Source organism: Thalia democratica, chromosome 2 (genome assembly GCF_965202585.1).
Source record: "Thalia democratica chromosome 2, ktThaDemo2.hap1.1, whole genome shotgun sequence".
In the NCBI taxonomy this organism is placed as follows: Eukaryota; Metazoa; Chordata; class Thaliacea; order Salpida; family Salpidae; genus Thalia; species Thalia democratica.
In genome coordinates, this window is record NC_139166.1 from 36,136,388 (window position 1) to 36,164,356 (window position 27,969).

Sequence of the window (27,969 nt, forward strand, 5' to 3'; positions counted from 1 at the left end):
TGAACATAAGTGCTTTTGAAAGCGTGTTCTGTCTTAAAATGTATTGTTTAATCTTAAAAAAACAAGAAAAACTAAATAAATTCTTACGTTTTTATTGAGCGTGTAATATTTTGAATTGATAGGTTTACAATATGTTTAAAAAAACAATACAAACTTTAGAAGTATAATAAAACACAGTCGGGTATTCAACCAAAAAAAAGTGAATTTGCAATAATGAAGCATTTTGAAACAAAGTTTCTTTAAATTTCAAAATAACACATAAAAAATTTACGAAAAATTTATACAGAACAAACATTAGAATTAACATTTTTACTTTAACTCACGTTTTTATGTGACATTCATTTGGGCTTTAAAAACATTTTACGAGCATTAGCAATCCTAATGTTACTTTTAAAGGGTTGTAACAACAAACTAAAGTAAATATTTACATACAACCTACCTTAGTTGTTTAACACAATAGTTTATATACAACAAATGAGAGTTTAAGTTCTACTTGATTGTTATTTAAGTTAAAAAAAAAATTAAACACATGAGAAAAATATTAAAAAATGTTTTGATATTTAAAATCAATAAAATTCCTGCTTTTTTTACAGTATCTTTACTGATTCGACTGAGTAAAACTTTCTAATATCATACAAGAATACAGACATCTAAAGAGCTTTTTATTTTCGTGGTACAATGTTATAGTTGCATTAAATCTTCTTGATGAAATCCCTCTATTTGGAATAACTAACTTGTATTAAATATGAAGTAAACTTACTTCACTCTTATTACTCAATAACTTTTAAAGACTCTTTGAAAAAACTACTATTAATAAATTAAAGTAATACTAAATAAGTCATTAACATTTAAAAAATTTAATTTATTTTAGTATAATTTTTAAAAGTAGTTTTTTAAAATTATCTTTTTTCGACACAGACGCATGAAATATTTATAATTTTAATAGATAGATGAATTTATAAATGGATTAAAAATAATAATAGATTTCAACGGTTTACTATTATTTCTAACTTGCGATCATTTCTAACCCGATAATTTCTAACTCGATCACTTCTAACCCGATCATTTCTAACCCGATCATTTCTAACCCGATCATTTCTAACCCGAGCACTTCTCACCGATCATATCTAACCTAATTATTTCTAACCCTATCTAACCTGACTTGACCTGTAACTTACAACAAAGCTTATAGACTGTAGTATGAAAATCTTTGTATCTGAATTAGTATTTAAGTTGATATAATTTTTTTTAGAACTACATTTACTTTATAAAAAAGAGTTTTTACAATATGTTGCTCGGAATTCTAATTAGTTTAACTATAAGTATTTTTTGTTTTTATATAGTTTTTTTCTTTGTTATATCGTTTGTGCTTACGTTTTTTGACTCTTTTACATAAAGTAATTTAAAAAAAATAAATATATCAATATAAGTTTTAATTTAGTTGTACTTAAAACAATGAAGTGAATCAAATGATGATGCTTTTCATATATTGTGTAGATTTAATTAAAAAAAAAAAGATTAACTAGAAAACATTTGATCATCTTCGCACGTGTTGTAAGTCTGTTTAAGTGTCATTGATTTTTTTCGCTCTAGGTTTATGCAGATATTTATTAATGAAAAAAAAGGTAGGCGGCCGGTCGACATTGCATACTTTTTCGGTTTGTTAAAAGACATAACTGTTCTAAAGGTTTTATTTATAAAGATTTCTTATTTCTAAAAATTAGGATTTTTTAATAAATAAACGAAAATGTTCAGGTTTGCCTAATGTTTGTTTTAATTCCATTATCAAAATAGGTCTGTGCAAGTTGTAGAACACTTTAAGCTGTTTTTAACGTTTTAAAGCTGAAAATGGAAACTAGCTGACTTTAATGTAGTAATAGATTAGTAAACAACTGTACAACGTTTGCACTAGACTTACAACATAACTTATAGACTGTAATATGAAGATCTTTGTATCCGACAATTAAATTTGCAAAGGTTTAACTTAAGAAAACTTTTTACATTAACGTTAAAAATATTCTAGCTATGTAATTGAGAAAAAGATTTAACTTAAATGTAGTTAAAACAGCTTACTTTAAAAACCCTACAAAGCAAAAAAAAGTAAATTTTTTAAACAGTTTATTAATTTTAAGATTACGGAAATTTAAGATATTTTTCTTGACTTAAAATTTTCTACACACAACAGTTTCTTTGTCCTTAAAGTATATTTTTTACAAAACTTAATAGCTAAATGATACAGCTAAAACAAATTAGTTTTTTCAATTTCGGATTTATTCGGTCGGTAATTAACCCATAGAAAAAGTGGGACATTTTAGCATTTTTTAGTCTTCATAGCATATCTCAAAAATTACATATAAATTTTTACTAATTTTCTTTTCAATATTTTTCAGTGAATTAACTACAATAGTCAGTGTTTTTGTTTTTATATAAACTTAATATTTTTTTGGATATTGGTCGTTTTTGTTTTTTTTTTTAGTTTTGGTCTTTATTTAGGGTCTTCTTACTTAGTTAACAAATTAAGAAAATCTAAGTTCACTAACAAACAACGATGTTTTTGTTTGAACTTAAAAGAAAATAAAATTGCTAAATAAAACTTTTTTTAATGTTACGGAAATTAAAAAAAAACATTTATAGACCCTTTTGTGGTTCGTTGTTCGCGTAGCACATTAAAAAAATAATTCAACAAAGTTGAACAAAGATATTTTTATTTGTCAGTTAATTTATTTCAAGATAAAAATTGTTAAACAAGAAAACCTTAACTTATCTTTATTTTAGAATGATTGTCGTGTAGTAAATCTTATATAATCAAAAAAAAAGTTCGATTTAAGCAGATTGATATAAAGAAAAAAGTCAAAGAGAGGAAAATAAATTGAAAGTATATAATAAGTTGAAATGAAGTTAATAACAAAAGTATATTTAAAGTAGAACAATATAAACACTAAGTTTTGTTTATGACAGAAAACCTAAATTAAATCAAAGAACATTTCTGTAAAGTATAGTTTGTTTGAAAAATAAATTCTGATTGAAAAATTCTAAAGGTTAAAAAAAGATACTGATTGAGTTAGAAATGGTATGGTTAGAATTGGTCGGATTAGAAGTGATTGGTTTAGATAGGGTTTGAAATGATCGGGTTAGATATGATCGGGTTACAAATGGTCGAATTAGAAATAATCGGGTTAGAAGTGATCGCGTTAGAAATGATCGGGTTAGAAATGATCAGGTTAGAAGTGATAGGGTTAGAAATGATCGGATAAGAAATGCTCAGGTTAGAAATAATTGGGGTAGATATGATCAGGTTATGAATGATCTGCTATAGATTTTAACAATACCAAAAATTATACATTGTTTCTTATTACTCTAGTGTGGGAACTAAAATTTTAACAGGCTATAACTTTATTGCAACGTACGTTTTAATGTCAGACTGCTCAACTGTTTTTGTACAATTAAGATTAAGTTGTCGACTCATTCTGACGTCACAATTATGCGGGTCAACTGTTAAAACAACCACTTTTTTGTTTGAAGGTCCATTGTGACTTAAAAGCCCATATTGTAGTTCACCTTGGTTTCTCTGTCAAAAAGGTTGTATTGGTAAAAGAGTTACGTTTTCATAAGTCATTAAGTAACCTCTATCTAAACTCTAAAGTAAACATGTACAGAACAATTATTAAAACAAGGCCATTTGCGCTTGAAGTAATTTTTTAGTTTCTACTAAACTAAACATAGTTTTAACATTTTCTTTATAGCAATTAGGTGAAATACATAAAGTAAGTTTGTTGTTGTACTCTTTGTTTTTTTTTCCTAGTTATATTTTCATTTTAAAGATGGTCTATCTATGCTTTACAGCATAAAAAACATAATTTTAAATCCCAGTTTATCTATAACTCACAGCTTTTAAATGAACAGTTTAATAATATAATGTTTCTAATGTGTTTACACTTTATGACTTTAGTTTAAAACTTTGTTTTGAGTAACAAAATAAATAACTATATACTAATATTTATTTATCTATATTATTTATGTACTATAGATAGAAAAATAATTTAAATGATATTATATATAGAGAAATACATAACTTATTTTAATTGAAAATTCACTGTATAGCTTAAATGAACCTATATAAATAGTTTATAGTTTTACTGTAATAATATGGTTTTATCAAGACTGAAATATTTCTTCAACTTCGATTTTAGATTTCTTAACCTTTATGTATGTTTTATTATCATTAAATTATCTACAATTAAACCTATAAAAACCTATAGCAATTGTTTTTATTTTTAATGGACACATGTATATACCTACCTTAGCTTCTATTCTTTCCTTACAGTATTTATTTTTTTTTACAGAGCTTCGTTGAAGTGTGTTAATCCGTTAACACACAGAAACATGTGTTAGTGTAACAAAGAAAGGATACTGTATAATTTATTGTTATTATAACTGTTTATAAATTTAATATTAACCTAAATAAGTTATTTCGTAAAAAAAAAGATTTAGAACGACTTTTATAGTTAACAATTAAATAGAACTGTTCCAAAATTGTCCAAAAGTATTTGCTTAATCAAAAACGAGTAAACAGAAAGTAGTTTCAGTTCGTGAGTTTAGGAAACTAAAATAATATATCTACAAATAAACTTAAGTAAACAATAGATAACTTGTGATTGACAAGTTTGATAAATTAAGAAAAAATAAACACAAATCATATGTCTATCAACATCAACTGTTTTATAAATTTAATTATACAAATTTAAAAACTCTTTTACTCTATATGAGCTATGCTTTTTGAATAAGATTTTATTATAACTGAACAATCCTACAAGGCGAAACATTGTTTTGTAAATAAATTGCTTGAAACATTATTTTATTTCCTTAAATTCAAGTTGAAAACTCTAATTGTTGCTTTTAAAACAAACCAAAAGCATGCAAAGTTAGTTTCAAATCAAAAACGTTGTATACATATTAGTTCAAACTTAACTACAAAAATTGTTCATTTAAATATAACCTAAAAATGTCAGATTTATATTCATTTGTCTCAGAAACTTTTTATAGTTTAGAAAAATTATACAGGGTGGACTATAAAGCATTTTAAAGTTAGTTGCAGGTTTTTTGAACTTTTTTCAGAACATACTAACTTATAATATGATTTTTAAAGTAAAAGTTCTTGTCTTTTCTTGTCCAAATAAAAGCCTATAATTTAATTTTTAAGTGTTCTAAAGTTATCTTTACATGTAATTTCTATTTGTTTTAAAATGTATAATTTTTCAATTTATTTTCATAGTCTCTGTTCAAGTTATAGTTTATATTTAAATGTGGTCCTTCTGTTTTCTTCATTTAACTAATATGACCTAACTAGAAGATCATAGTTTGTAATAAAACAATCAAAAAAATTAGAAATAAAATAAATAAATTCAAATCATCTAAATTCTATAACACTTTATATCCAGAAATATAATCTACAAAAATTTGACAATAAAATGTGTCAAAAGAATATTTATGTTACAAACTTTTAACACAAAGACGTAAGAGTTTGGTAGATAATTTAGATTTTAAACATTTAGAAAATATATACCTGATTATAATACTTTATATGTATAGTATGCCATTGACCATCATTTAGTTGAAGTTCTAATGTAGGATCTACAACTGAAGTGTGTTGACCGGTGGAAAAACTGAGCCGAATTTGACCATCTATTAATTCTAGTGCTAAAAAGTCGTTTTTGTGATTAAGTCGTCCGTTATACAAAATCAAACCGTTTGGTTGCAATGTCGAAAAACTGTTGATAAATATAAAATATGCTTTAACAAATTAATACTTGAGAAGAACATAAACAATTTGAGGTTCAGTTGATTATACATATCAATTTATCGGCTTTAGTTTTTAAAACTTGCAAAAAGCTAAAATATATTAGTTGGTAAAGTTTCATTCTTAAGAGAGCAACGGATCTAATTGTCAATTAATGCATAAAAATTAAAAAGGGTGGTCTAACGTGTCAAACTCTAATGTGGTCTAATTTAAAAAAATATATAAAAAACAATTCAATACTTTATTTAGTGTACATTTGTTGTAATCCTGTAACGATAGATTTAGCTCTTAGCAAACTATGAGTTATAAAAACAAGAAGCCTAAAACTTTATCAGCCTCTCTTTATTAGTTACTATGCACGCTACGCGCGCGCAAACGAGTGAAAAGACTTCTGATACTAGTAAAAATACTCGAAAAAGCTATCCCGAGCTAAACATAATTTCTGACCAGCACAATGTGTTATCAGACGAGCCGAATGTGTTAGCAGAGAATAAGTATCCTAATACAATGTAACAATAAAAAATACCGTTGTACACAAAAATTCAACTTAATAATATGTAGAAAATACAAAAAAGTATTATTAGCAAGAATATAGTTCAGCTATTTAGACAAATAGTTTTTATGAAACTACAAAAAAAATTAAAAGCATTTTATTTTCATTAGACTTAATAACAACGTAAGTGTTTTACCTATACAAAATGTATGTGTTTATGTTGTCATACAAATCTTCCTACATCAACCTTAGGTTAGTTAAAAAATATTAGTTGAATATTTATACTTTAAACTAACTAAGCAAGAAGCTAAAAAAAACTTCAACTTAACTAAAGCACTAACAAATATTAAAAATCAAACTTGAAGGAACTACATGTGTTTCTCAATACTTTAAAAACGGAAAAATATTGTTTTATGTTATACTATTTAAAATTAGAATATAAAAAAAAAACCCTAAACCAACCTTAAAACAGAAACAAAAAAATAAGAATATTTTTTTATACAACAAACTAAAATCAACCTGACAAAAAGATCAAAGTGCCACTGATTGCTAATACCTGGCAACATAAGAAAGTCCCCAGCTTTGAATTGTCGACTTCTTAGCTCACACGAAGATGTTAACTCGTCTTTTAATTTTACCATATTGCAAAGACACTCGAACCCACCACCGGTCAAATCAGCACATTTACCCCCTTTACAGATACCGGGATGGGAACTACAGGAACTCTTACTAACATCCACTTCACATTGCTTGCCTAAATTAGTGTTTTAAATTGATTTTTAAATAGGTTATGTTAAAATAGAAAAATTAATGTTGAAAAACTATCAAACTAAACTAAAATTTTATTAGGCCCTTATAAATATAAAATAGAAAATACCAATAGTATTGTTGTAAAATGGTACGTGTAGTAATATTTCAAAAATATTTAACAGTTAGCTTTTATTACGTATATCAAATTTAAAAAACAATAGTTTAGAAATATGTCAACTCGTAAATAAAATAAAAAAACTAAGTTAATTGTAATTTTCAGTTAATGAGTTAAACAAACCGTTAAAAATATTTAGAACAACAAACATACCAGAAAAATTAAATAAAAAAGTTAACATCAATATTACAAATATATTTTTACAAACACACCAGTAAAGTTAGGAGGGCAGATACAATAATAGCCGCCTTCTACAGGATTACAAGTAGCTTGATTAAAACATGGATTTGAATGGCACATGTTGATTTCATCAGTGCATTCAGCTTCATTAGTGAATCCTATGGGACATTCGCACCTTGAATAAAAAATTTGAAACTAGTTTTATAAACTGTTATTACTTAATGAAACATTGTCACAAAAATCCGATTTATTTTAGTTTTATATTTTGTTTTAAACAAACAGTAGCTATACTTGAAAAAATAATAAAGTGTTATGCTGAAAATTTGAATTATTTTTTTCTATTAAAATTAACTATGATGATAGCTACTAATTAAGTCTAATGAATGAATCGTTACGATTTTAGTTCTTAATGCATTTTTGCAAAAGTTTTAAAAAGCCTAACGTCAGACCTAAACTTCTGAGATGTATTCTCTGTTACTAATCAAATAGAACTAGATTTTTGGAATATAAATGAATTAAATTTTTACAGGCTAAGATAAATACGAACAAAACATTATTACCTTTTTACCAACAACACATTTAGCATAATACTCTAAAGTCAACATACTATAGCTTATAATCTACAAAAATTTACTATATGTTTTACAAACTGTAAACTTAAAATGAAATGGTATCGTTTTTAGTTTTTGTACTTGATTTTTAAATAAGTATAAAGTTTAAAACAAAAATGTTGTTTTCAACGCCTAGTATTTTTTACTTAATTATAAGAACTTACTTACACAAATTTTTCAAATTTCTATATCATAAATAGCTGTAACATGCTACATGTTTATGAAAGTCAGGAAAATTTTCAGCACATTATGTGCATTAATAGCTAATAATAGTAGAAACTAAAATATAATGATACTTATGAATCTTTTTATTTTGCAACGCATTCATATTACCTTTTATTTCAATTTAAAAAATGTTTAAGTTCTGTATTTTATTTATTTTATTTAAAGAATACATCATTTTTTGACAGCCAACAAACTAGTTTTAATTTAACAAATTGTTGTTAAACTCTTTATAAAATAATCTTTTATCCAACTGTTTTTACAAAAAGCCTAAAGAAGATTACATTACTATAACCTGGTTGTATTTAGGAAATGTTTATAGAAATTAAAGTGGACCATACTTAATATTTTACTTTTGAATGTTTAAAAAAAGTAAACATTACATTTTTAGTTAATTGTAAAACTTATAATAGAAAATAAATCAACCCTTTTTCAAAATCGTTCTTTAGATGTACTTTGAACTTGTTAGATAAGAAAAAAATTTAACTTTAATAAATTAATAAAACGACTCAAATTCTTTCTTTTCCAATATATTCCATTAATTTTTGTCAGGAAAAGTACAATTAAAAAAAATAAACTAAGATAAAACATAAACAATATATTACACAAAAATATACTAATTAATTAATTACATACAAGCTAAATCAATATAAGTAAAACTGAAAACTAAACGAAATGTCTTGTAACTAAATAAGGCTAAAAGGTAATAAAATTCTTTCTTTTTACATAAATTAGGTTTTTTTTAAATATATTTAAAATGGCTTATAGTCTTATTAGTTCAAAAGTATTTGAACATTGTCTCATGTTACAAAATTTTTAAGTATCAAAATTGCTTCCACAGCAAATATTGTTTACTAAATGTTCAGCTATAGCTGATTTTTTCATCGAATTTTTGACTGATACGCTCTTTTTATCTTTTTTTTGTCACTAATGTGCAAGATAATACATTTTGGAACATGCTCTTCTATTCTTATTTTAGGTGAAGGGAAGTTTTTCCAATGTAACTGCTTTTACAGTATCATTTAAACTTGTAAACTATAAGACTTTTTTCTTCTAGTAAATTAAGTCTTTTCCCAATGTTATACGGTATCCCAAAAACAAGCCTAAAGTTCCACTCAGACCAATCTTATCAATGATCAGATCTCCTTAACATAAGATAGCAAAATATTTAAATGTGCTATTGGTGTATTTTAAGCTCTTCAGAATTTTTCTCGTTACACAGTTAAAGATTCCTTCACCTTTGTAGGGGATATTAGAAATCTAAATTCTGAAAACACTTTTATGTCATCTTTTGATCTTAAAAGTTTATTTACGAATGTACCCTTAGATAAAATAATAGAAATAAGTACAGAACAACTATATAAAATGGACAAACAATCGCTTAAGAAAGAAAGTTTTGTTCAACTTATGAAAATTGCCACAAAAGAAGTCGAGTTTAGTTTTAATGACACAATATTTTGTCAAACCGATCGAGATGCTTTGGGATATCATTTAGGCCCGACTTTAGCTAACATCCTAATGGGATATATTGAACTCAATGCTATTCCAAAATTTATAACTAAGTACCCTAATACTAAGTATATGAGATATGTCGACGATTGTTTTGTAATAACAAGTTGTGAACAGGATAATAAACTTCTATTTCAAGAGCTAAATGAAGCCCGTGAAGCTATCAAATTCACCAATGAATGTGAAGCAAACAATCAATTAGCTTTTCTGGATGTGTTGGTTGTAAAACAAGATGATCAATTTGAAACGAAAGCATATAGAAAACCAACTTGTACTAACAATTACTTTAAATTTTCTATTCTTTTACGGCAAACATAGAAAAATTGGTCTGATTAAAACTCTATATAGTAGAGCACAGAAAATATGTTCACCTGAGTTTTTAGAAATGAATTAAATAACATAAAAACAGTTCTCAAACTCAATGGGTACCCTGAAACGTTAGTAAAAAGAATAATAAAGTCGCAGTTAATTGATGAAATGGTCAATTGATGAAATATATTTGAAAACAAAAAAATTTGAGTCATTTTATTTATTCAGTAAAGTTAAAAATAATCTGATGTTTAAATTGTTAAAATATTTTTTTCAGTTATCGCTTGCGTGGATCTACTTTGCTTATATTCTATTCATACTTCTAATTAGCTCCTTCAAGATAGAGATAAAAAATACGTCATCAAAAACTAATATTTTCAAATTATTTTTAAATGATTTACTTTGATATTAAGTAAATACTACCTTTAGTTTATAGTATTTTTAATTTTTTCATTTAAATTTTGAATAAAACTAAATTTCTTCTTTTTACATTCAAAAAAGTCGAAATTAAGCAAAAGCTGAAATAAATAAAACAGTTTAGATTAAAGTAATCACCAACATAAAACATCAGTAAAATTTATACAATTACCGAGTTTGATATAAAAATTTAATGTATACCAAATTGTAGTAACGATAATAATTTCAAACTGTGACCTCAGGCAATTTTAACAGCAATTAGTTTTTCAGTTCATAAAGTTTTTTAATCATTGTATAACATATTTTTATATTATGTAAACAAAACTAAAATAAATAAAAATGACAAATTTAATAGAAAATTTGTTTGTTTATCAATAGTAAAACAAAGCTTACAAAAACTAAAACGAATCAATTAAGTATCTTTTCTTGAGTTTCCAATTCTATGGAACAAATTTTTTCGAAAGTAAAAATATACATTCATAACTACACAATAACAGTAATTCAATAAGTATACATTTAAAATAAGACAATTTAACAAATAAAATTATTTATATTTTTTTAGTTCAACATCAGACTTTTTAGGTATTTATAACAATGTTACATTTTATAAAACTAACTTTAATGAATACACGGGGTATATTGGTCGAAATATCATATTAGAAGAAGATATAAAAGAGGCTGAGCTATTGAAAGTGAGAATAGATGCACAACGTTTGTAATTTTGACAAGGCTCACGCAAACAAATGTTGTCATCGAAAGGTAACACGTTCATTGATGTCATACTTGCTAACTTTGTACGATTAAGATAGACCTGGGCCAAAATGAATTGTTACATAAATAACAAATTTTAACAAAATTAATTATATAAAACATTAAATGCAATAAACAAAATAACATGTTTCAGTAATAAATATAGACATTTCAACAAAGAAATTAAAAAAAAACTAGATAAAAAAAAATTACTTAATTCAACACATTTATACACAGACCTAAAAAACTGATTTAAGTATTTAAACTAGTACACAAGTCACACATTAATTAAAGTGCTAAAAAAGAAACTATTGAAACTATTTTGTAAAACAAAGAAAAACTATTAAAGCAATTTAAGTGTTAGGTAAAAACTATTTATATTCTACAAATATATTAAAATTATTAAGCTATGAAGTTGATCATACTTGGTCTTGAAGATACTTTGATGTGAAAAATATATCTGGACTTGAAGGTTGCAAAGCTGAAAAGCTTACGTTTAAAATTTCCTTGTCTTCGACGTCAGTATCGTTTTGTACGTTGAAGACAAAGATTTTCTAAGATAAATTATCAAAGCATCACAAATAAAAATAGTATTTGTTTAAATATTTAATTTATTTTATCAGCTTTTTAAACATGAGAATCTAAGAAAAAGGATAAAAGAGCATGTACCCAAAAGAATAAAGAGATTTTGTCATTTATGAGATTAAAAATTTATACTAGTTTAAGTACTAAATTCTTCAAAACGTTAGTATTTTTAAAAGTGTTTAGTAAATAAGTTAACTTATGCAAACAGTTTTAACTTAAATATATTGACGATAGTTAAAAACTGTAAAAATATTTTTGATTTAATTAAACTAGAAACTCTTTGTATTTCATTAAGGACAGCCATTTTATGTTGGCAAAACTTATTTTTTTTTATTTTACTGATTATTGTTTTTATAAATAAGTTATATTTTATAATTCCTGTTATTTTCATTTTATCAGTTTTTTTATACTATAATTTAATCCTTTTTAATTAAATTTAACAATTTATTAATCAACCAATAGTGTGTAATTTTGCTTTATAGATGACAATAAAAGTTCTCGAATTAATGATAAAGAGAATAATCAATTAAAATTTTTAATTTCATTAACAAAACAATGTTTCACTCGCTTAAACCAAATCAAACGCGATCATCAGTTGAACAAAATATGTAAAAGTTTTTACATAAACATGCCAGAAAACATTAGGCTAAACTTGAAGTAAAAAACTAAAACAAAAAACCAAATAAAACATAAAGTTTAAAGCTATCAATTTAGGAAAACCATAATGTTACCAGGTTAGTTTATGTCAACTTTTGAAAAATGTAAGCTACTTTATAATATTACAATTTTAAGACTCAAACAAATAAATACATTTAGCAGGCTTGTAAAACTTGTGAACAACAAAAAAAGAAAACAACTCTTGCAATTAAAGTGTTAGACTGAATTTACTGTTTAAAAAAATTAACTTTTGTATTGTGACATCATTATAAATTATGCTTATAAAAACTAATGGCTTTATGAATTTGAAGCTTTGAAATTGGTTTTAATATTTGCTTGTACAAGTTAAAATAGTGATGTGTTTATCAAATGTTCTCAAGTTTTAAAATAAAGCTTTTTTTAAATGTACACATGTACATTAACATTTGTTCCTTTTATTTACAAAAGTTCCCCCGTCAGCATTAGCTATTTCCATCTTCTCATAGATACAGGTCATGCAGATTCTCTGCGGATTCCTTATTTGCCCGATGTGATGTAAAATTTTCCATCGTTGTAATAAATATTATTGTATTTTAACTTCCAAACATATTTCGACAGTTCGGTGCCGTTTTACTTGCGGACTTTCATATCTCTAATACGGTAAAAACTTTTAATAATATAGAAATAACTGAAAATACTCACACAAAAGAGTCACTCTGCAATTGCAGAAACAAAAACCTATGCCCACTCAAAAACAAATGTCTAACAAAGAACGTAATTTGTAAAGCTACGGTTACCACAAAAGAAGAAATTAAGGAATACGTGGGAAGCACTGGGGGACCTTTTAAAACAAGGTGGTATGGCCATATTAGAGATATGAAAGTCCGCAAGTAAAACGGCACCGAACTGTCGAAATATGTTTGGAAGTTTAAATACAATAATACTGATTAAAACATTAAATGGAAAATATTACATCACATCGGGTAAATAAGGAATCCGAAGAGAATCTGCATGACCTGTATCTATGAGAAGATGGAAATAGCTAACGCTGACGGGGGAACTTATGTAAATAAAAGGAACAAATTAATATGTACATGTGTACATTTAAAAAAAGCTTTATTTTAAAACTTAAGAACATTTGATAAACAAATCACTATTTTAACTTGTATTATTAATATGTATATTAAAACCAATTTCAAAGTTTCAAATTCATAAAGCCATTAGATTTTATAAGCATAATTTATAATGACGTCACAATACAAAAGTTATTTTTTTTAAACAGTAAATTCAGTCTAACGCTTCAATTGCAAGAGTTGTTTTCTTTTTTTGTTGTTCACAAATTTTTCAAGACTGCTAAATGTATTTATTTGTTTAAGTTTTAAAATTGTAATATTATTAAGTAGCTTACATTTTTCAAAAATTAACAAAAACTAACCTGGTAATAGTATGGTTTTTCTAAATTGATAGCTTTAAACTTTAAGTTTTGTTTGGTTTTTTGTTTTAGTTTTTTACTTCAAGTTTAGCCTAATGTCTTCCTGCATTTTTATGTAAAAATTTTTACATATTTTGTTCAACTGATGATCTCGTTTAATTTGGTTCAAGCGAGTGAAACATTGTTTTGTTAATAAAATTTAAAATTTTGAATTAAACAACTAATAGTGGCTAATTTCTTTTGTATATATATTACTCTTTTGGTAGTTTTATGACTATTTTGTTACTATACAAGTTTTAAAATCTTATCTTATGTTAGCTACATGATCAAATGATGAAAAAAGCTTGAAATATATTTTGTTTATGGAACTTGTATTTCCTATTTTTTACTATATAGTTATTAATTTTTTTAACTTACATTTTCTTCGGTTTCAAATATATTCGCAAGTCCAGCTGTAAAGTTAGACAACTGTTTTGGAGAAAGAAACTTGTAATCGTTAGAATTTAACACTCGGACTGTGATACTGTGGCTAAGCATGTCATCTGTAACTCCAGTCACCCGTAATGTACACTTAGCACTAACATCATGTTTTCCGTCTAAAAATATTCAAGAACAGTACTTAAACATAACAACGATTTTATAAAAAAATTGTGCTTAGTATATATTGATATTATAAAAAAACATAAAATTTTAAAGTTCCAAGTTTTGGAATACTTTTGTTTTGTTCAGAAGTTTTTTTTTTTTTTTTTTTTGAATTATAATGACTAAAGAATCTAAAACAGTTTCTATTTAATATGCAGTGTATTCTTTAAAGGCTACTTAGAGTTGTTCATGTTTTATGGGTGGCAAAAAACCGTTATTTGATTTAAGTGCTTACTCGATTAAAAAAAGACATTTTAAATAAAAATTAATTGCTTGTTTATATAACGACACCGTGTTCAGGTTTATAAATAATAAAACTACCTAAATGCACACTAAAAACTTTAATTTACAGCACGTTACATCAAAAATTTAAGTTACTGCAAATTTAAAACTTAAAACTTAATACTTTCATGAAATTATAATTGACAAACTTTATCAAAGTAAATATTTACAATTTGTAGCAAAAACAGTTTACTAACTTAATATAGATAGGTTACTAATTTCTCTTGGAAGTTTTCAAGCATTAACTGATTTAAAATTTGTCAAAAAATCGAAATATTTTATAATTTTTTTAATTTCCTAGTAAAAATGACATCATACACAAAACAAAGTATTTAATAAATAACTTATAAGCTATAACAAACAGCTTATATAAATTCTTAACTAAAAAAGATTCAAAATACAATTTTGCATAATATCTATCTAATTTGTCTTTAAATTTAAAACAGCTTACATTTTGCAATTCCATTTAAACAACACCACAAAGAAAGCGTTTTTCAGAGTTTGAAATACTCACAGGTCAATCAAACACCACAAACCGTTCTCCAAAGACAAATTGTTATGCAAAATTGTATGATTTATCTCATTCTTTTTATAATAGTAGAATAAATAGCGCAGACTTTAGAATGTTTGAAAATTGTAATTTAGCCTACAAATCTTTGAAATCTAATTCACAAATTTTTATATTAAAAGCAGATAAAGGAACTTCTTTTGTAATATCAAATAAATATGATTACATAAATAAAATGGATATTACTTTAAATGACAAATCGAACTTTATTAACTTAGTCCAATCGATAAATTTGATTCTACTGTTAAAATTTAAAAAATAGTTTTAACAAACACTGAGAGGCTGGTATATAAAAGGTTACATTTCCCAAAACTTAAATTAGTCCATTAGACTAACTGGCTTACAATGCCCCAAATTATATGGACTTCCAAAAACTCTTAAGGAAGGTATTCCATGCGGACCTATTTTAAATATGATAATTTCTGCCCAGTATAACATAGCTAAGTTTTTAATTTCTGTTTCCAATCCAGTTTCTGATTAGTTTTCTAAATTTTGTGTTAAGGACTCCTTTAATTTTGTTGAAACTCTTTGTAATAACTCCATTTCATCAGACCAAGTGTGTCCTTTTGACATCAAAAGCCTTTTTACCAATATGCCACTTGATTAACATTTGTATTCAAAACTTAACAACTCAAATCTTAACCCACCAATTATCCCCAAAGAAGTATTTAAGAGCATGTTATATACAGCTGTGAAGAATGTTGAATTTAGGTTTAAGAATTCTATTTATAGACAGATTGATGGCGTCGCCATGGGGGATCCTTTAGGTCCTGTATTAACGATACAAACATTTGTTAGCCAATACATCCCATGAAAGTCCTTATGTTCTACTTCACAAAAAGTAAATCTTTTTTCATGCTTAGTTTTTCGAGCGTATAAAATCTGCTCAAAAGACAAATTAAATAAAAAAATTGAAAACATTAGTAGTATATTCAGATCAAAAGGTTACCCAACGGATATTATCAAGCAAACAATTGACATCATAAAACTCACTAGTCCTACAAAACAAGGCCCAAAAGAGTACCCAGTGTACTTAAGACTTCCCTATTTAGGTAATGAAGCTAACTTCTTTGAAAATAAATTAAAACACACAATCAATGGTACATTTGGAGCAGTTAATCTTTGAGTTAGTCATTTCAATAGAAACCCTTTAAATGGAATATTTAAAGATGTTACTCCTGATCCTGAAAAGAATAATGTTAACTATCAATTTCAGTGTCACTGTGACATCAGAAGAACTTTTCAGAGATTCCATCTGAGAAGGGATCAGCATGTATTAAAATTCCTAATAAACTAGATGGCCAATAGAGGTAATTAACCTACCAAAAGTCCTTCGGCAATTAAAGATCACTAACTAAACTACCCGGAATGCTCCTAAAATTATATTTACAATAAATTTAAAATTTTAACTAAAGGACGTAACATATATCATTCAAGTGTTTTAGAATCTGGTTTTATAAAAACCTATAAGCCTAAACTTCGTAATCAAAAGTTTGTTTACAATACTATCTTGTATAAACCATTTTGTTTATGTTTTTTATTTAGTTTACTTTAAATACTGTTTTTTAATTGCATGAGTAAATTTAAGTGAAATTGTTCTAAAATTTTAATTATTTAATACTTAGGCTTATATACTTAGGCTTAATGTTTAGGCTTATAGGTTTTTATAAAACCAGATTCTATAACACTTGAATGATATATGTTACGTCCTTTAGTTAAAATTTCAAATTTATTGTAACTATAATTTTTAGAGCATTCCAGGTAATTTAGTAAGTGATATTTAATTGCCGAAGGACTTTTGGCAGGTTATTTACCTCTATTGACCATCTTTAATCTTTTAAATAAGTACACTAACTAAATTACGATAATTATATTTTACTCCGAACGTTTTCATAGCCTTCTTATTATTATTATTTCCGTTAATATAATTTTGTAACTTGTATGTAATAACTTTTTTGTAATGTCCTTTACCAGTATTAGTTTTTGTTAACTTACTTATGATTAAAAAGTCTTGTTTACACTATTTTACCAAATTTTTATCTAAACAGTATTTATTTCACTTTTATTTTTAAGTTTAGTATGACGTATCTATTATAAAGTTTTAATTAAATGTTAATATTATATTCTATAGCTTAGTTAAACACAGAAGTAGTTGGAAACCGTGTTTTGAAATATTTTCTACTTCAATAAAATGTATTTGTCAATATTTTTTATTTAAAAAGTATTTATTAAAAAACTATATATAAAGTAAAAATTTCAGAAGAAATTTTGTGAAGTAGCAATGTACAAAACGATTTTAATAATTTTTTATTAAAAAATTGTAATGATGAGTCAGTCCTTCATGGTAGAAATGTAATAGCAAAAGTTACAACAATAAATGCTTTACTCTTAAGGCAATAGAACGGACCTAGTTTGAAGTTCTTGAAGAAAAAATTTATAAATTTTATAAAATTATATGAAATCAATATCAATAAAATATTTGCTTACCTGTCACAAGAACTTTAATTTCAGCAACAAAAAGACGATCACTATCTAATGTGCTGTTTAACTTTAAATCTCCAGTCGACTCGTTCATTATCAATAAATTTGCGTCGTTCCCAGACAAAAACCTAAACAGTAAACTTTACACAGTCCTTTTCAAAATCAATCGGAGACTCAAGTAAGATATAGCGAAAGTAGTTTTAATTTTACTTAAACAATTACAAGTAACTACATTATATATAAAGCTAAAAAAACTAAAGTAAATCTATCATAGGTATAAGATATGTTTGTCTAAAGCGTTAAGCTTTATACAAAACAAAAATACATATCAGCTTACTTATACGTCAAAACATCAAATTCGTCAGGATCAAAAGCTGGCACCCTTCCTATTATGTCAGAATAAAAAGATTTTACGTTTCCAGCCCTATAATTGTTAAAATGTATTTCAAAGTTTTCGAACACGGGAAAGTTGTCGTTACAGTCTTGCACCATAACATGAACCAAAACCTACAAATAAAATTTATAAAATTAACTAGCTATTCTAACTATAAGTTAATCAATATAATTTTATCTTGAAACAACTAGATCTTAAGTAAAAAATCATACTTTTATCATAAGTTTTTGTTTAAAAATCAAACTTAGCTTTATTCAGGGTTGCCACTGATTTTTGAAAATTTGTTCCAGGTTTTCTGAATTTCTTCCAGGTTTTTGAAAGTACACATTTTTGGGTCTATTTTTAGTTTAGGTTAAGTTAAAGGTTAACAACTGTGTTAAGTAGTATAACAACATTGAAAACATACTGTAAAGCTATTTAAAATGTTTTTTTTTCACAAAACAGTATTTTCACAAAATTGATTACAAAATGTTTTAATCTATACAATAGATTGTTCATGTCAAATCAAAATTTCTCTACTTGACATGTAAAAATTGTTCAAAATTCCAGGTTTTTTTAGCCTAAATTGTCAAATTCCAGATTTTTTCAGGATTCTAGGTTTTGTGGCAAGCCTTTTTATTACAACATAAAAATAAAAACTTTATTTTATAACAAAAAATAAATTTTCAGGCAAAGTTTTTAAGTGAAGCTTTGTACAACTCTACAAATGATTTTTAATATCTTAACTTATACATAAATAAAATTATATTTTTTCTAAAATGCGATAAAATATTTGAACAAGTTAAAGTTTTGGTAATATATATCAAAATTCAGGACTCATGTAAACTAATTTATTATTTAAATAAATTAAAAAAATTCTATTAAGATAATTTTGAAAAAATCTGAACTTTTGTAAGCTATTTTAGTATATTACCTGAATAAAAAACGACAGTATTTTACCTGATTAATCAGTTCACCCGAAATAGCTGATACCGTAAACGTATAGTTTTTACGAGTTTCGTAATCTAGTGTATCTTTAAGAACAAGTTCACCAGTTCTACGACCCAATTCGAACTTTGAAAGAGCATATGGATCATGGCCTATTTCGTAAGAAATTTTGCTTGACTGTGTTGTGTCTGGATCGATGGCGGTTATCTAAAAATAATAGTAAATACGTAAATTCTAAATATATAACAGTAAATAATTAAATTATCGTATACTTATGCTTACAACTCAAAAAAGTTTTAAAAGATAATTTACATATGACTTTTTTATTAACTCACTTTTATTTATTAGAATAAACTTATGAAAAATATTTAAAAGTATGTTTATAATCTCAAGCCTTCAATATTGATTAGAATGTGTCATAAGAGTTTTTTTATAATTGCTAAGTGCATGGTGGGATAAGTGATAAATTCACAAAAATTATCATTGGCTTTTATATGAAAGATTAAGTATATTAAGTATAAAAATTATTATTTAACTATACAGAAATTTTTGCAAAAAGTTTCCGATACAGACGTATGAACTGCAAACTTTTCATTGTCAATATTTTCAGAAATAAAAAAAAAACACTAAAAATATATCTTCTTCTTCATTTTTTGACATAGAAATCTCAAAATTTCAGAAATTGTTTTCTATAAAGTTTTAAACACTTTGAATTTTATAATTTTAAAAATATTGAACAATAAAAGTTGTATATAAAAATTTAAAAAAGTGTTGTGTTATGTAAAAAACAATTGAACTAAAAAAAATCCTGCATTGAAAAGGTTTGAATATCAATAATGGACTTAATACAAAAACTAAAGAAGATTAGTTTAAAAAGAAAGGAGAAGATATATTTAGAGTTGAATATTTTTTTTGCATTTTTAGTTTGTGTATAAAATACTCACTGACTTGAATCTAAAAAACTACTTCGAATTTTGTTTAGCGGTTTATTAAGTTTGATAGCTAAGGTTATACTCGACAAAACAATAAAAAGTTGTAAAAAACAAGGATTATTCCCAGTGGCCTTAAGGGCATAGGGGGGTTTGACTTTTTTTTTTACTAAAATTAACATTGTATCTTATATGAAAGTTTAAAGTACAAACTACAAGCCAGTTTTTAAAGAATTAAAAAATCTTATTTAACTTTTGATAAATTGTAATTTATATAAAAATTTTCCGATACAAACGTATCAACCGCAAATTTTTCAACGTCATTTTTCTTGGAAATTTTAAAAATCACTAAAAATCTATCTTGTCCTTCATTTTTTGAGCTAGAGACCTCAAAATTTCAGGAAACGTTCCTTTTGTAATTTAGAAGACTTTGAAAGTTGGAATTTTGAAAATATTAGTAAATAAAAATTTTAGATCAAAAAACAAAAAAAAAGGTGATTTTTTTAATAAAAATTTTAATTTTCAAAACTAAAAAAATTCCTGCATTCAATCTTTTTAAAATTTAATAATACACTCTTTGTGAAAATTTGAAGAAGATTGCTTAAAAAATGAAGGAGGAGATAGATTTTTAGTGAAATGGTCTTTTTTTGCATGTTTAGTTTGCGCCTTCCATTAGGAACCTATTGAGGTCACCGACTTTGATCGCTCATATCTCAAAAAATACTTTGAATTTTTTCAAGCGGTTAAAAACTTCTGATAGCTCAGATAAAACTCTATAAAATAAGACCAACTTATAAAAATCAAGGTGGACCCCCCCCCCCCTATGTCCTTAAATGTTTGCTTAAAGTTTTAACTGTTAATTATTTAAAAAAAAGGTACTAGAGCAATAGAAGTGTTTATTTCAGCATCTTCTCTTATTGAATAGTACAAATCGTCATCTTGAAAGATAGGCGGGTTATCATCAACGTCTAAAACATCTACAATTACTACTGCAGAAGCTGTCAATCTTGGTGTTCCACTATCAACAGCCAACACTGTTAATTTGTACTCGTCTATGTTTTCTCTGTCCAGCCTGATCAATCAAAATTCAAATTAAAAGTATAACTATAGATCAACCAAAGAAACAAACACTACTAATTTTTGAATTTATAAATATAGTTGAAAAGCTTTTTAAATCAGCATAAATTTATAAAAAAATTATTTGAAAGATTTAATGAATATTTAACTAGCAGTTTCCAAGAACAAGGTACTATTTTCATTATCTTTTTTATTTATTATATATTCTTCTGATAACCAATAAATCTGAATAACTAAATAAATTTTAGTATAAAACATAAAATACTTTGTTTTCATTAAAATAATTTAAGCCATAAAATATTAAAACATTAAGTTGTGTTCTAATTAAGTAAACAAATACTATTTTAAATTTGGTAAGAAAAACTCTTATAACAAAACAATTGAATGATTTATTATTGCCATTTTATTGTCATTTGGGTCTGAAAACTTACGGTTTTATAGCTCTTATGCTGCCACTTCTTTTATCAATGTCAAAAGTTCCTTCTATATCATTCTGAAGCTTATAAATTATCTGAGAATTAAGTTGTGAGTCAGCATCATCAGCATGAACCCGTAATATAACTTTTGATCTTTTCACATTTTCATATATATTACCTGTTATTATTTTATTATTAGCAAAAACAATAGATTAAACACTGTACTTGCTATGTCATACATAATAGCTTTAATATGTCTTCCATAAATAAAGGTATATATCTATTGTTAAACTTTTAATTTCAGTGTTTAAATCATCTGAAACAAACGTTCGTTAAGTTTAAGTTAGGTTTTTTTAGTACTGATTTCAGCAACGTTTCAAAACTTTTAAAGAAATTTACAAAACTAAAAAATGAAACGTAACACTTTATAACTTACTAATAGGTATTTAATAAACATGTATTTTATCTATGTTGAAATTTAAGGCGATAGGGGGAGGTAAAACACTTTTTTTACAAAAATTAACTTTGGCTTTTATATGAAAGCTTTAAATACAAACTACAAGCCAGTTTTTATAGAATTCAAAAACATCATTAAACTTTTGGGATATTTTATTTTTTGTAAAAAGTTTCTTATACAAACGTATGGACTGCAAATTTTTCTGGGTCAACTTTCTCGGAAATTTTAAAGTTCACTAAAAATCTATCTCCTCCTTCATTTTTCAAGCAATCTTCTTCAAATTTTTAGGAAATGTTCCTTATGATAAAAGGAAAAAACGATACTTATGAATTTCATTAATTTAAAAAAATAAAAATTTTATCACAAAAATTTAAAAAAAAAAGTGTTTTTTTTTTTGAGTTCCAAAGTAACGTTTTTTTTTTGATATTGTATAAAGACTAGACTGTGAAAGTTTGAAGAAGACTGCTTGAAAAATGTAGGAGGAGATAGATTTTAAATAAAATAGCCTTTTTTTGCTGTTTTAGTTTTCCCTTTCCATAAGGAACCTACTATGCAGCCCGACTTTGACTGGTCATATCTCAAAAAATAATTCAAACGTTTTAAAACGATAAAAAGCATCTTGAAGCTTAGAAAAAACTCTATAAAATAAGACCAACATGTATAAGACATGGCTTACCCCCCATGGCCTTAACTTATATAATTTTTGAAAAGGCAGTTGAAAAGACAAGATCAAAAGCACCTTTACTATTAATGTTTTAATAAAAAGTGTTTTGATGTGTACTATTAAAATACTTGCTTATCAGCTAAAAACATTTTATAAAAAAAATTCATATCTAAAATGTTATACTACAAGTCATGGGGGAGTAATCACTTTTACTAAATCAGTCCTATTTTTTACATCAAAAACTAATCTACAAGTAAATATTTACCATTTAAAAATTCAAAGTAACTTTTGAGATAAAAGTTTTTTAATGGGAGACTCTATATAAAAAGACAAAAATAGACTCTTTCATTAAAAATATACCTCCTCCATCAGTTTTAAAACTTTCTTCGTATTATCTTTTATAAGTTTTGGAGAACTTTTTGAAAACAAATTATCTAATGTTTTTTATTTTTTCTAGTATAAAAAAATCAAAACGTTTTCTATTTTAGTCATAAAGTCAGGCTGCATATCATATATTTAGGTCATAAAGTGTTTTTCCTATTTTTTCAAAATAGACTTCCTAAAAATCTTTTGTAACACTGAAAGCAACAATTTCTTAATTTTTGAAGTAAATTGCTTTAAAATAAAGTAGGAGATAGTTTTGTAATAAATTTTTCAAATTTTTGAGAAAATTGACTATCAAAAAAATATTTATTCCATACAGTTGTTTTTTTCACAAAACTTGTTATATCTCAAAGGTTAATTGATTTTTTTTCTATAAGCAGAATCTTACAGTAAATACTCTAAGCTGTGAAACAATAACCTATGCTAATTTTTAAAAAAGTGATGTACCTCTCCCTCTTCTGCCTTAAACTTAAAGTTCAAGTATCAAACTTGTCATACCATTAGACTTGATATAAAAACTCATTTTAGGTCTAGTTATATCTATAAGAACACATGAAAAGATAATAATATTTTTTTCAAATATATCTTTAGAATAAAATTGATCTATAAAGTTAAACAATTTGTTTATGTAATATAAAATAACTAGAAAAAAAGTTTATATCTAGTAATGCTTATTAAATAACTAGATGTAAGTTATTTTCAAGCTTCTTAACAACTATCCACATGTAAAAAAACAAAAATATAATGGTTTTCAAACAATCTATACTTTAAAATAGAAAACAATAATCTATATTCAATCAGCTACAAACAAAAACGGCTAAAACAACTTAAACTAACAAAAAACTTAACATCATATAACAATTTTTTTTAAATCAATATACTGTTTTGTTTGTGTAGTTTTTGTACATACTATAAAACTTTATTAAAATAGAATAAAAACTAATAGTTGAACTGTACCTCTCCAGACTTTGTGATCAAATTGTGGTACATTATCATTTACATCTTGTAAATATATGTCAATTGAAGTAAGATCATAAAGAATTGGATCTCCATGGTCATGAGCTTTAATAATCAGTGTTATCAAAGTAGAAGACTCGTAATCTAGCGCATCTTTTGTTGTGATTGTTCCGGTTAATGTATCTAACTGAAACTCACTGGAAAAAAAAAGTAATTTATTAAGCAAATATAAGTACTCCTAATAACTAATATAATATAATTTATTAAAAATAAATAGATTAATTATCAACTTAGAACTGTAATATTTCAATTTATTAACTTTACATCTAATAAAAACACAAACTAAGTATACTGAGTAAAAAAGTTATGTATTACACCTAAACAAGCTATAAGCATCAAACAAAAAAATTATTTATTTTAGTCAAATTATACTATTTTTATATAAAACTTTAAAAAACACACTTTTGTATATTTGGGCAGCAGTAGTTATCTTCAACTTTACAATTACTGTTTACAAAGCAGTAAGATATTCTTGCATTTTCACCATTATCATTATCAGTTGCTTGAACTCTAGTTATTTCACTTCCAATTGTAATGTTTTCTTTAACTTCAACTGTAAATGATCCCTTAACAAAAGTTGGTGGATAAGAATTAGTGTCTGAAACACTTATTTTTATAGTTGTAAAGCCATATAGCTCTCCATCTGAGGCTCTTACTTTTAATGTGTAACTATTTTGGCGGCTATAATCTAGAAGTTTTTCTAGTCTAATTGTCCCTATATTACTAATACTTAAAATATTAAATTCTTCATTTGTATTACCTTCTGTAATCTTATAATCAATATTCCTTGAAGCTTTTAAATCTTGGTCAATAGCTTTTACTTTTATAACTTCTTCACCAATGTAAGAGTCTTCTTTAATTCTTTTTTCGTACACTTGTTTTTCAAAAACTGGGGGATTGTCATTAATGTCCTTTACATTTACATATACAAACGTTTCAGAATATCTACTATGTCGCGGGTCACTGTCAGAAGCACGAACTTTAAATTTGTAGCTTTTTACTTTTTCGTAGTCAAGTTTCTTTACAAGGATGACTTCACCAGATGATGTAGATGGTATTCTAAAGGGAAGATGTACACTGACATTTGGAATTGTGTACCTAATCTTTGAACTTTCACCAAAGTCATCATCGACAGCCTGTATTGTTAAAAACTTTGTCTTTAATTTAAAATTTTCTGCTAAAGTTACATTATAGGGAGGTCCAACAAACCTAGGAGCATTGTCATTAACATCAAGTATACGGACTATAACTTTTCCTGATGTGTTAAACTTTGGAGGTTTTCCTTGGTCATAAGCCATAACTCTTAATTCAAACCCTTTATACTCTGTTTCAAAATCAAAAGGTGACTTAACCTTAATTTCACCAGTAGTTTTATTAATATCAAACTTATGTTTATGATCTCCACTTGTAATTTTGTATTCAACAAGTCCGTTTTTACCTTTATCAAGATCAGTTGCAATTACTTTAGCTATTATAAAGTTTTTTTGAACACTTTCTCTGACATTTACAATATATTCCTTTTGTGTAAATTGTGGAGTATTATCATTTTGGTCTTCTATTTTAATCGTAACATTTACAGTGCTAGATTGAATAGGTTTTCCACCATCTTTAGCACAAACAGTAAGCAAATATTTGGAAAACTCTTCTCTATCTAGTTTTCCTTTAGTGAAAATTTCTCCAAATTCATTTATTGAAAAAACATTTCTTTTTGGCTGAACTTTTAAAATAGAAAACTTAATATCTCCATTTTCATTCTCATCTGGATCATCAGCATGAACCTGTATAACATAAATATTTAAAATATAAAACAAGTAAAATGTTTAATTTTTTGAAAATAGAATACAATTCAAAATACTATAAAAATAGTACTATTGCATAAACTTTTAAGCTAACAATAACAGTCAACTATCTTTTAAAAAGACTTTGCTTCGTTAATTTTGCTTTGAACAAAAAAAAAATTTCAAGATTTCTAGCATCAAAATAAATATTAATGTAACTACATAAAATATACAATAACTTTTAAGAACCATTGTTTTAAGCAAGGAAATAGCTAACTTTATAATACTTGTCTACCAAAGTTATGGAAATACAACATTCTTATACCAATAAAATATAACAGGAAATAGTTTTCATTGTGTTATGAAAACATAAACTTAAAAATTTAAATAGTTATTTAATGCTAAACAAAAGTATTATAATTTCTTAGTGACCCATTAAACAAGAACATAAGTTTATCATGCATTAAAAATGCTTTCAGTTAATTTATTAACATTTTTGTCAGTGAGACATTGAACTTGGATTAAAATTATATGAATAAATTAAAAAATAACTAATACTTAAAAACTTAAGTGAAGTTAAAGAATAAAAACTGAAGGAAGTACAAAATACTAATAAAAGTTTTAAAGGTAAAAAACATAACTAAAACTTTAACTGCTAATTTGAAATTTAGGTTAGTTAAAAATATTTTAGATAACAAAAATAAGATTTGTCATAGTTAACAAAAAACTTTTGAAATAGTGTGAATTTACAAACTATAATTTAATAAATAAATTTTGAAGATTTTTTTTTAATTTTAAGAGTTAATCAGTAAATAAGTGTTAAGTTTTTCATTTAATATTTATTATTTTTTCAGTGCAGCACAATAATTAGTTAAAACTTACTTTTAGGACATATGACCCGATAGGTATATTTTCTGTAATACTTTCAACATAAGGGTACTGTGAAAATATAGGCTGATTGTCGTTTACATCCAACACATTTATAACAAGTTTTGAAGATGCTTGCCCAATAGACTGATCATTAGATGTAGCAAGTATATTAAAAGTGTGAGAAGCCATTAGCTCCCGGTCTAATGGAACTAATGTTGTTATAACTCCTGTACTAGGATTGAGTGAAAACATATCATTACTTTTTCGGTTTTTTAAAGCAGTCATTGTGTATCTAACATTTAATGGAGACTTTCCTATCTGATATTGAACTTGAATTCTAAAAACATATGTTTTTGAAGGTTTATTTTCAGATACACTTGTTTTGTAAACTAGCTGTTTGAAGTTTAAATATTGTGCTTGAGACCTTTTATGTTTTCCATAAATATTTTTTTCTGTGCTTCTTTTGTGTCTTGTAAAATTCTCCCTTTTGTTAACTTTAATGTTTTTACTAAAATATTTCATACCTCCTTTAGGCTTTAATATCAACTTAACATGTTCAGGTTTTAGAAATAAACTTTTATTAAGAAAACAACCTCTAAAGCTTAGTTGATGTTCATAAAAAGAAACTTTATTTATATTGCTCACATCTAAACACTTGAAAATATTTTTTGGAAAAACAAGAACATTCCAATTCAAAAAACTATTATAAGATAAATCAGACAATGTTATATTTGATTGATTCATTTTAAAAATAGTTATCACACTTTTTTTAAACTTTTCCAAGTAGTTTGCTTTTTCTAAATGGGTAACAAAAGATACTCTTAGTTTAACTTTTATCGTAACTTCCACAAGATTATCAGTTATTGAAAGTCTTAGAAAATAATCTCTTCTTGGCAATTTTGTTTCATTATAAAACGAGTAAACAACAGACTTTCCGTCTTTAATATGAAACAAAACATTTAAATTCAAAGATTTTTTCTTAGTTAAGGGCTTCAAAACAACACTGTACCTACTTGTGTTTTTAATTGGAAAGTTAATAAGAGTTTTATTGGAAGCATGATCAACTTTCTCTACTAAAAACCTGAAGCCAAAACCAAGTTTCATCAAAGATATTAAAAAAATCGCTAAATTCATTTTGAACTTCATTTCGAGCTTGCCAATTATCTTTTCATTCTACATTTTTCTGCAATACAAAATTTAAAAATCTATCATTTAGT

The 27,969-nt window shown here is 25.5% G+C and overlaps 1 protein-coding gene across 4 annotated transcripts in view; it reads right to left on the reverse strand.

The window, feature by feature from the left end:
• Nucleotides 1–27,930, reverse strand: part of LOC145849812 (cadherin EGF LAG seven-pass G-type receptor 2-like) — a 49,054-nt gene extending 21,124 nt beyond the window's left edge. For all 4 annotated transcript variants that reach the window (XM_082954878.1, XM_082954877.1, XM_082954879.1 and 1 more), the window contains exons 1-15: nucleotides 26,765–27,930; nucleotides 24,507–25,882; nucleotides 24,045–24,241; nucleotides 21,598–21,760; nucleotides 20,969–21,161; nucleotides 19,173–19,367; nucleotides 18,177–18,346; nucleotides 17,846–17,967; nucleotides 14,284–14,462; nucleotides 11,639–11,767; nucleotides 11,081–11,274; nucleotides 7,428–7,570; nucleotides 6,810–7,044; nucleotides 5,564–5,768; nucleotides 3,408–3,568 (exon numbers count right to left, since the gene is read on the reverse strand). In XM_082954878.1, coding sequence (XP_082811004.1) covers nucleotides 3,408–3,568; nucleotides 5,564–5,768; nucleotides 6,810–7,044; nucleotides 7,428–7,570; nucleotides 11,081–11,274; nucleotides 11,639–11,767; nucleotides 14,284–14,462; nucleotides 17,846–17,967; nucleotides 18,177–18,346; nucleotides 19,173–19,367; nucleotides 20,969–21,161; nucleotides 21,598–21,760; nucleotides 24,045–24,241; nucleotides 24,507–25,882; nucleotides 26,765–27,898 — 4,796 coding nt within the window. In that variant the 5' untranslated portion in view covers nucleotides 27,899–27,930. The remainder of the gene's footprint in view (nucleotides 1–3,407; nucleotides 3,569–5,563; nucleotides 5,769–6,809; nucleotides 7,045–7,427; nucleotides 7,571–11,080; nucleotides 11,275–11,638; nucleotides 11,768–14,283; nucleotides 14,463–17,845; nucleotides 17,968–18,176; nucleotides 18,347–19,172; nucleotides 19,368–20,968; nucleotides 21,162–21,597; nucleotides 21,761–24,044; nucleotides 24,242–24,506; nucleotides 25,883–26,764) is intronic.
• Nucleotides 27,931–27,969: the final 39 nt, after the last annotated feature.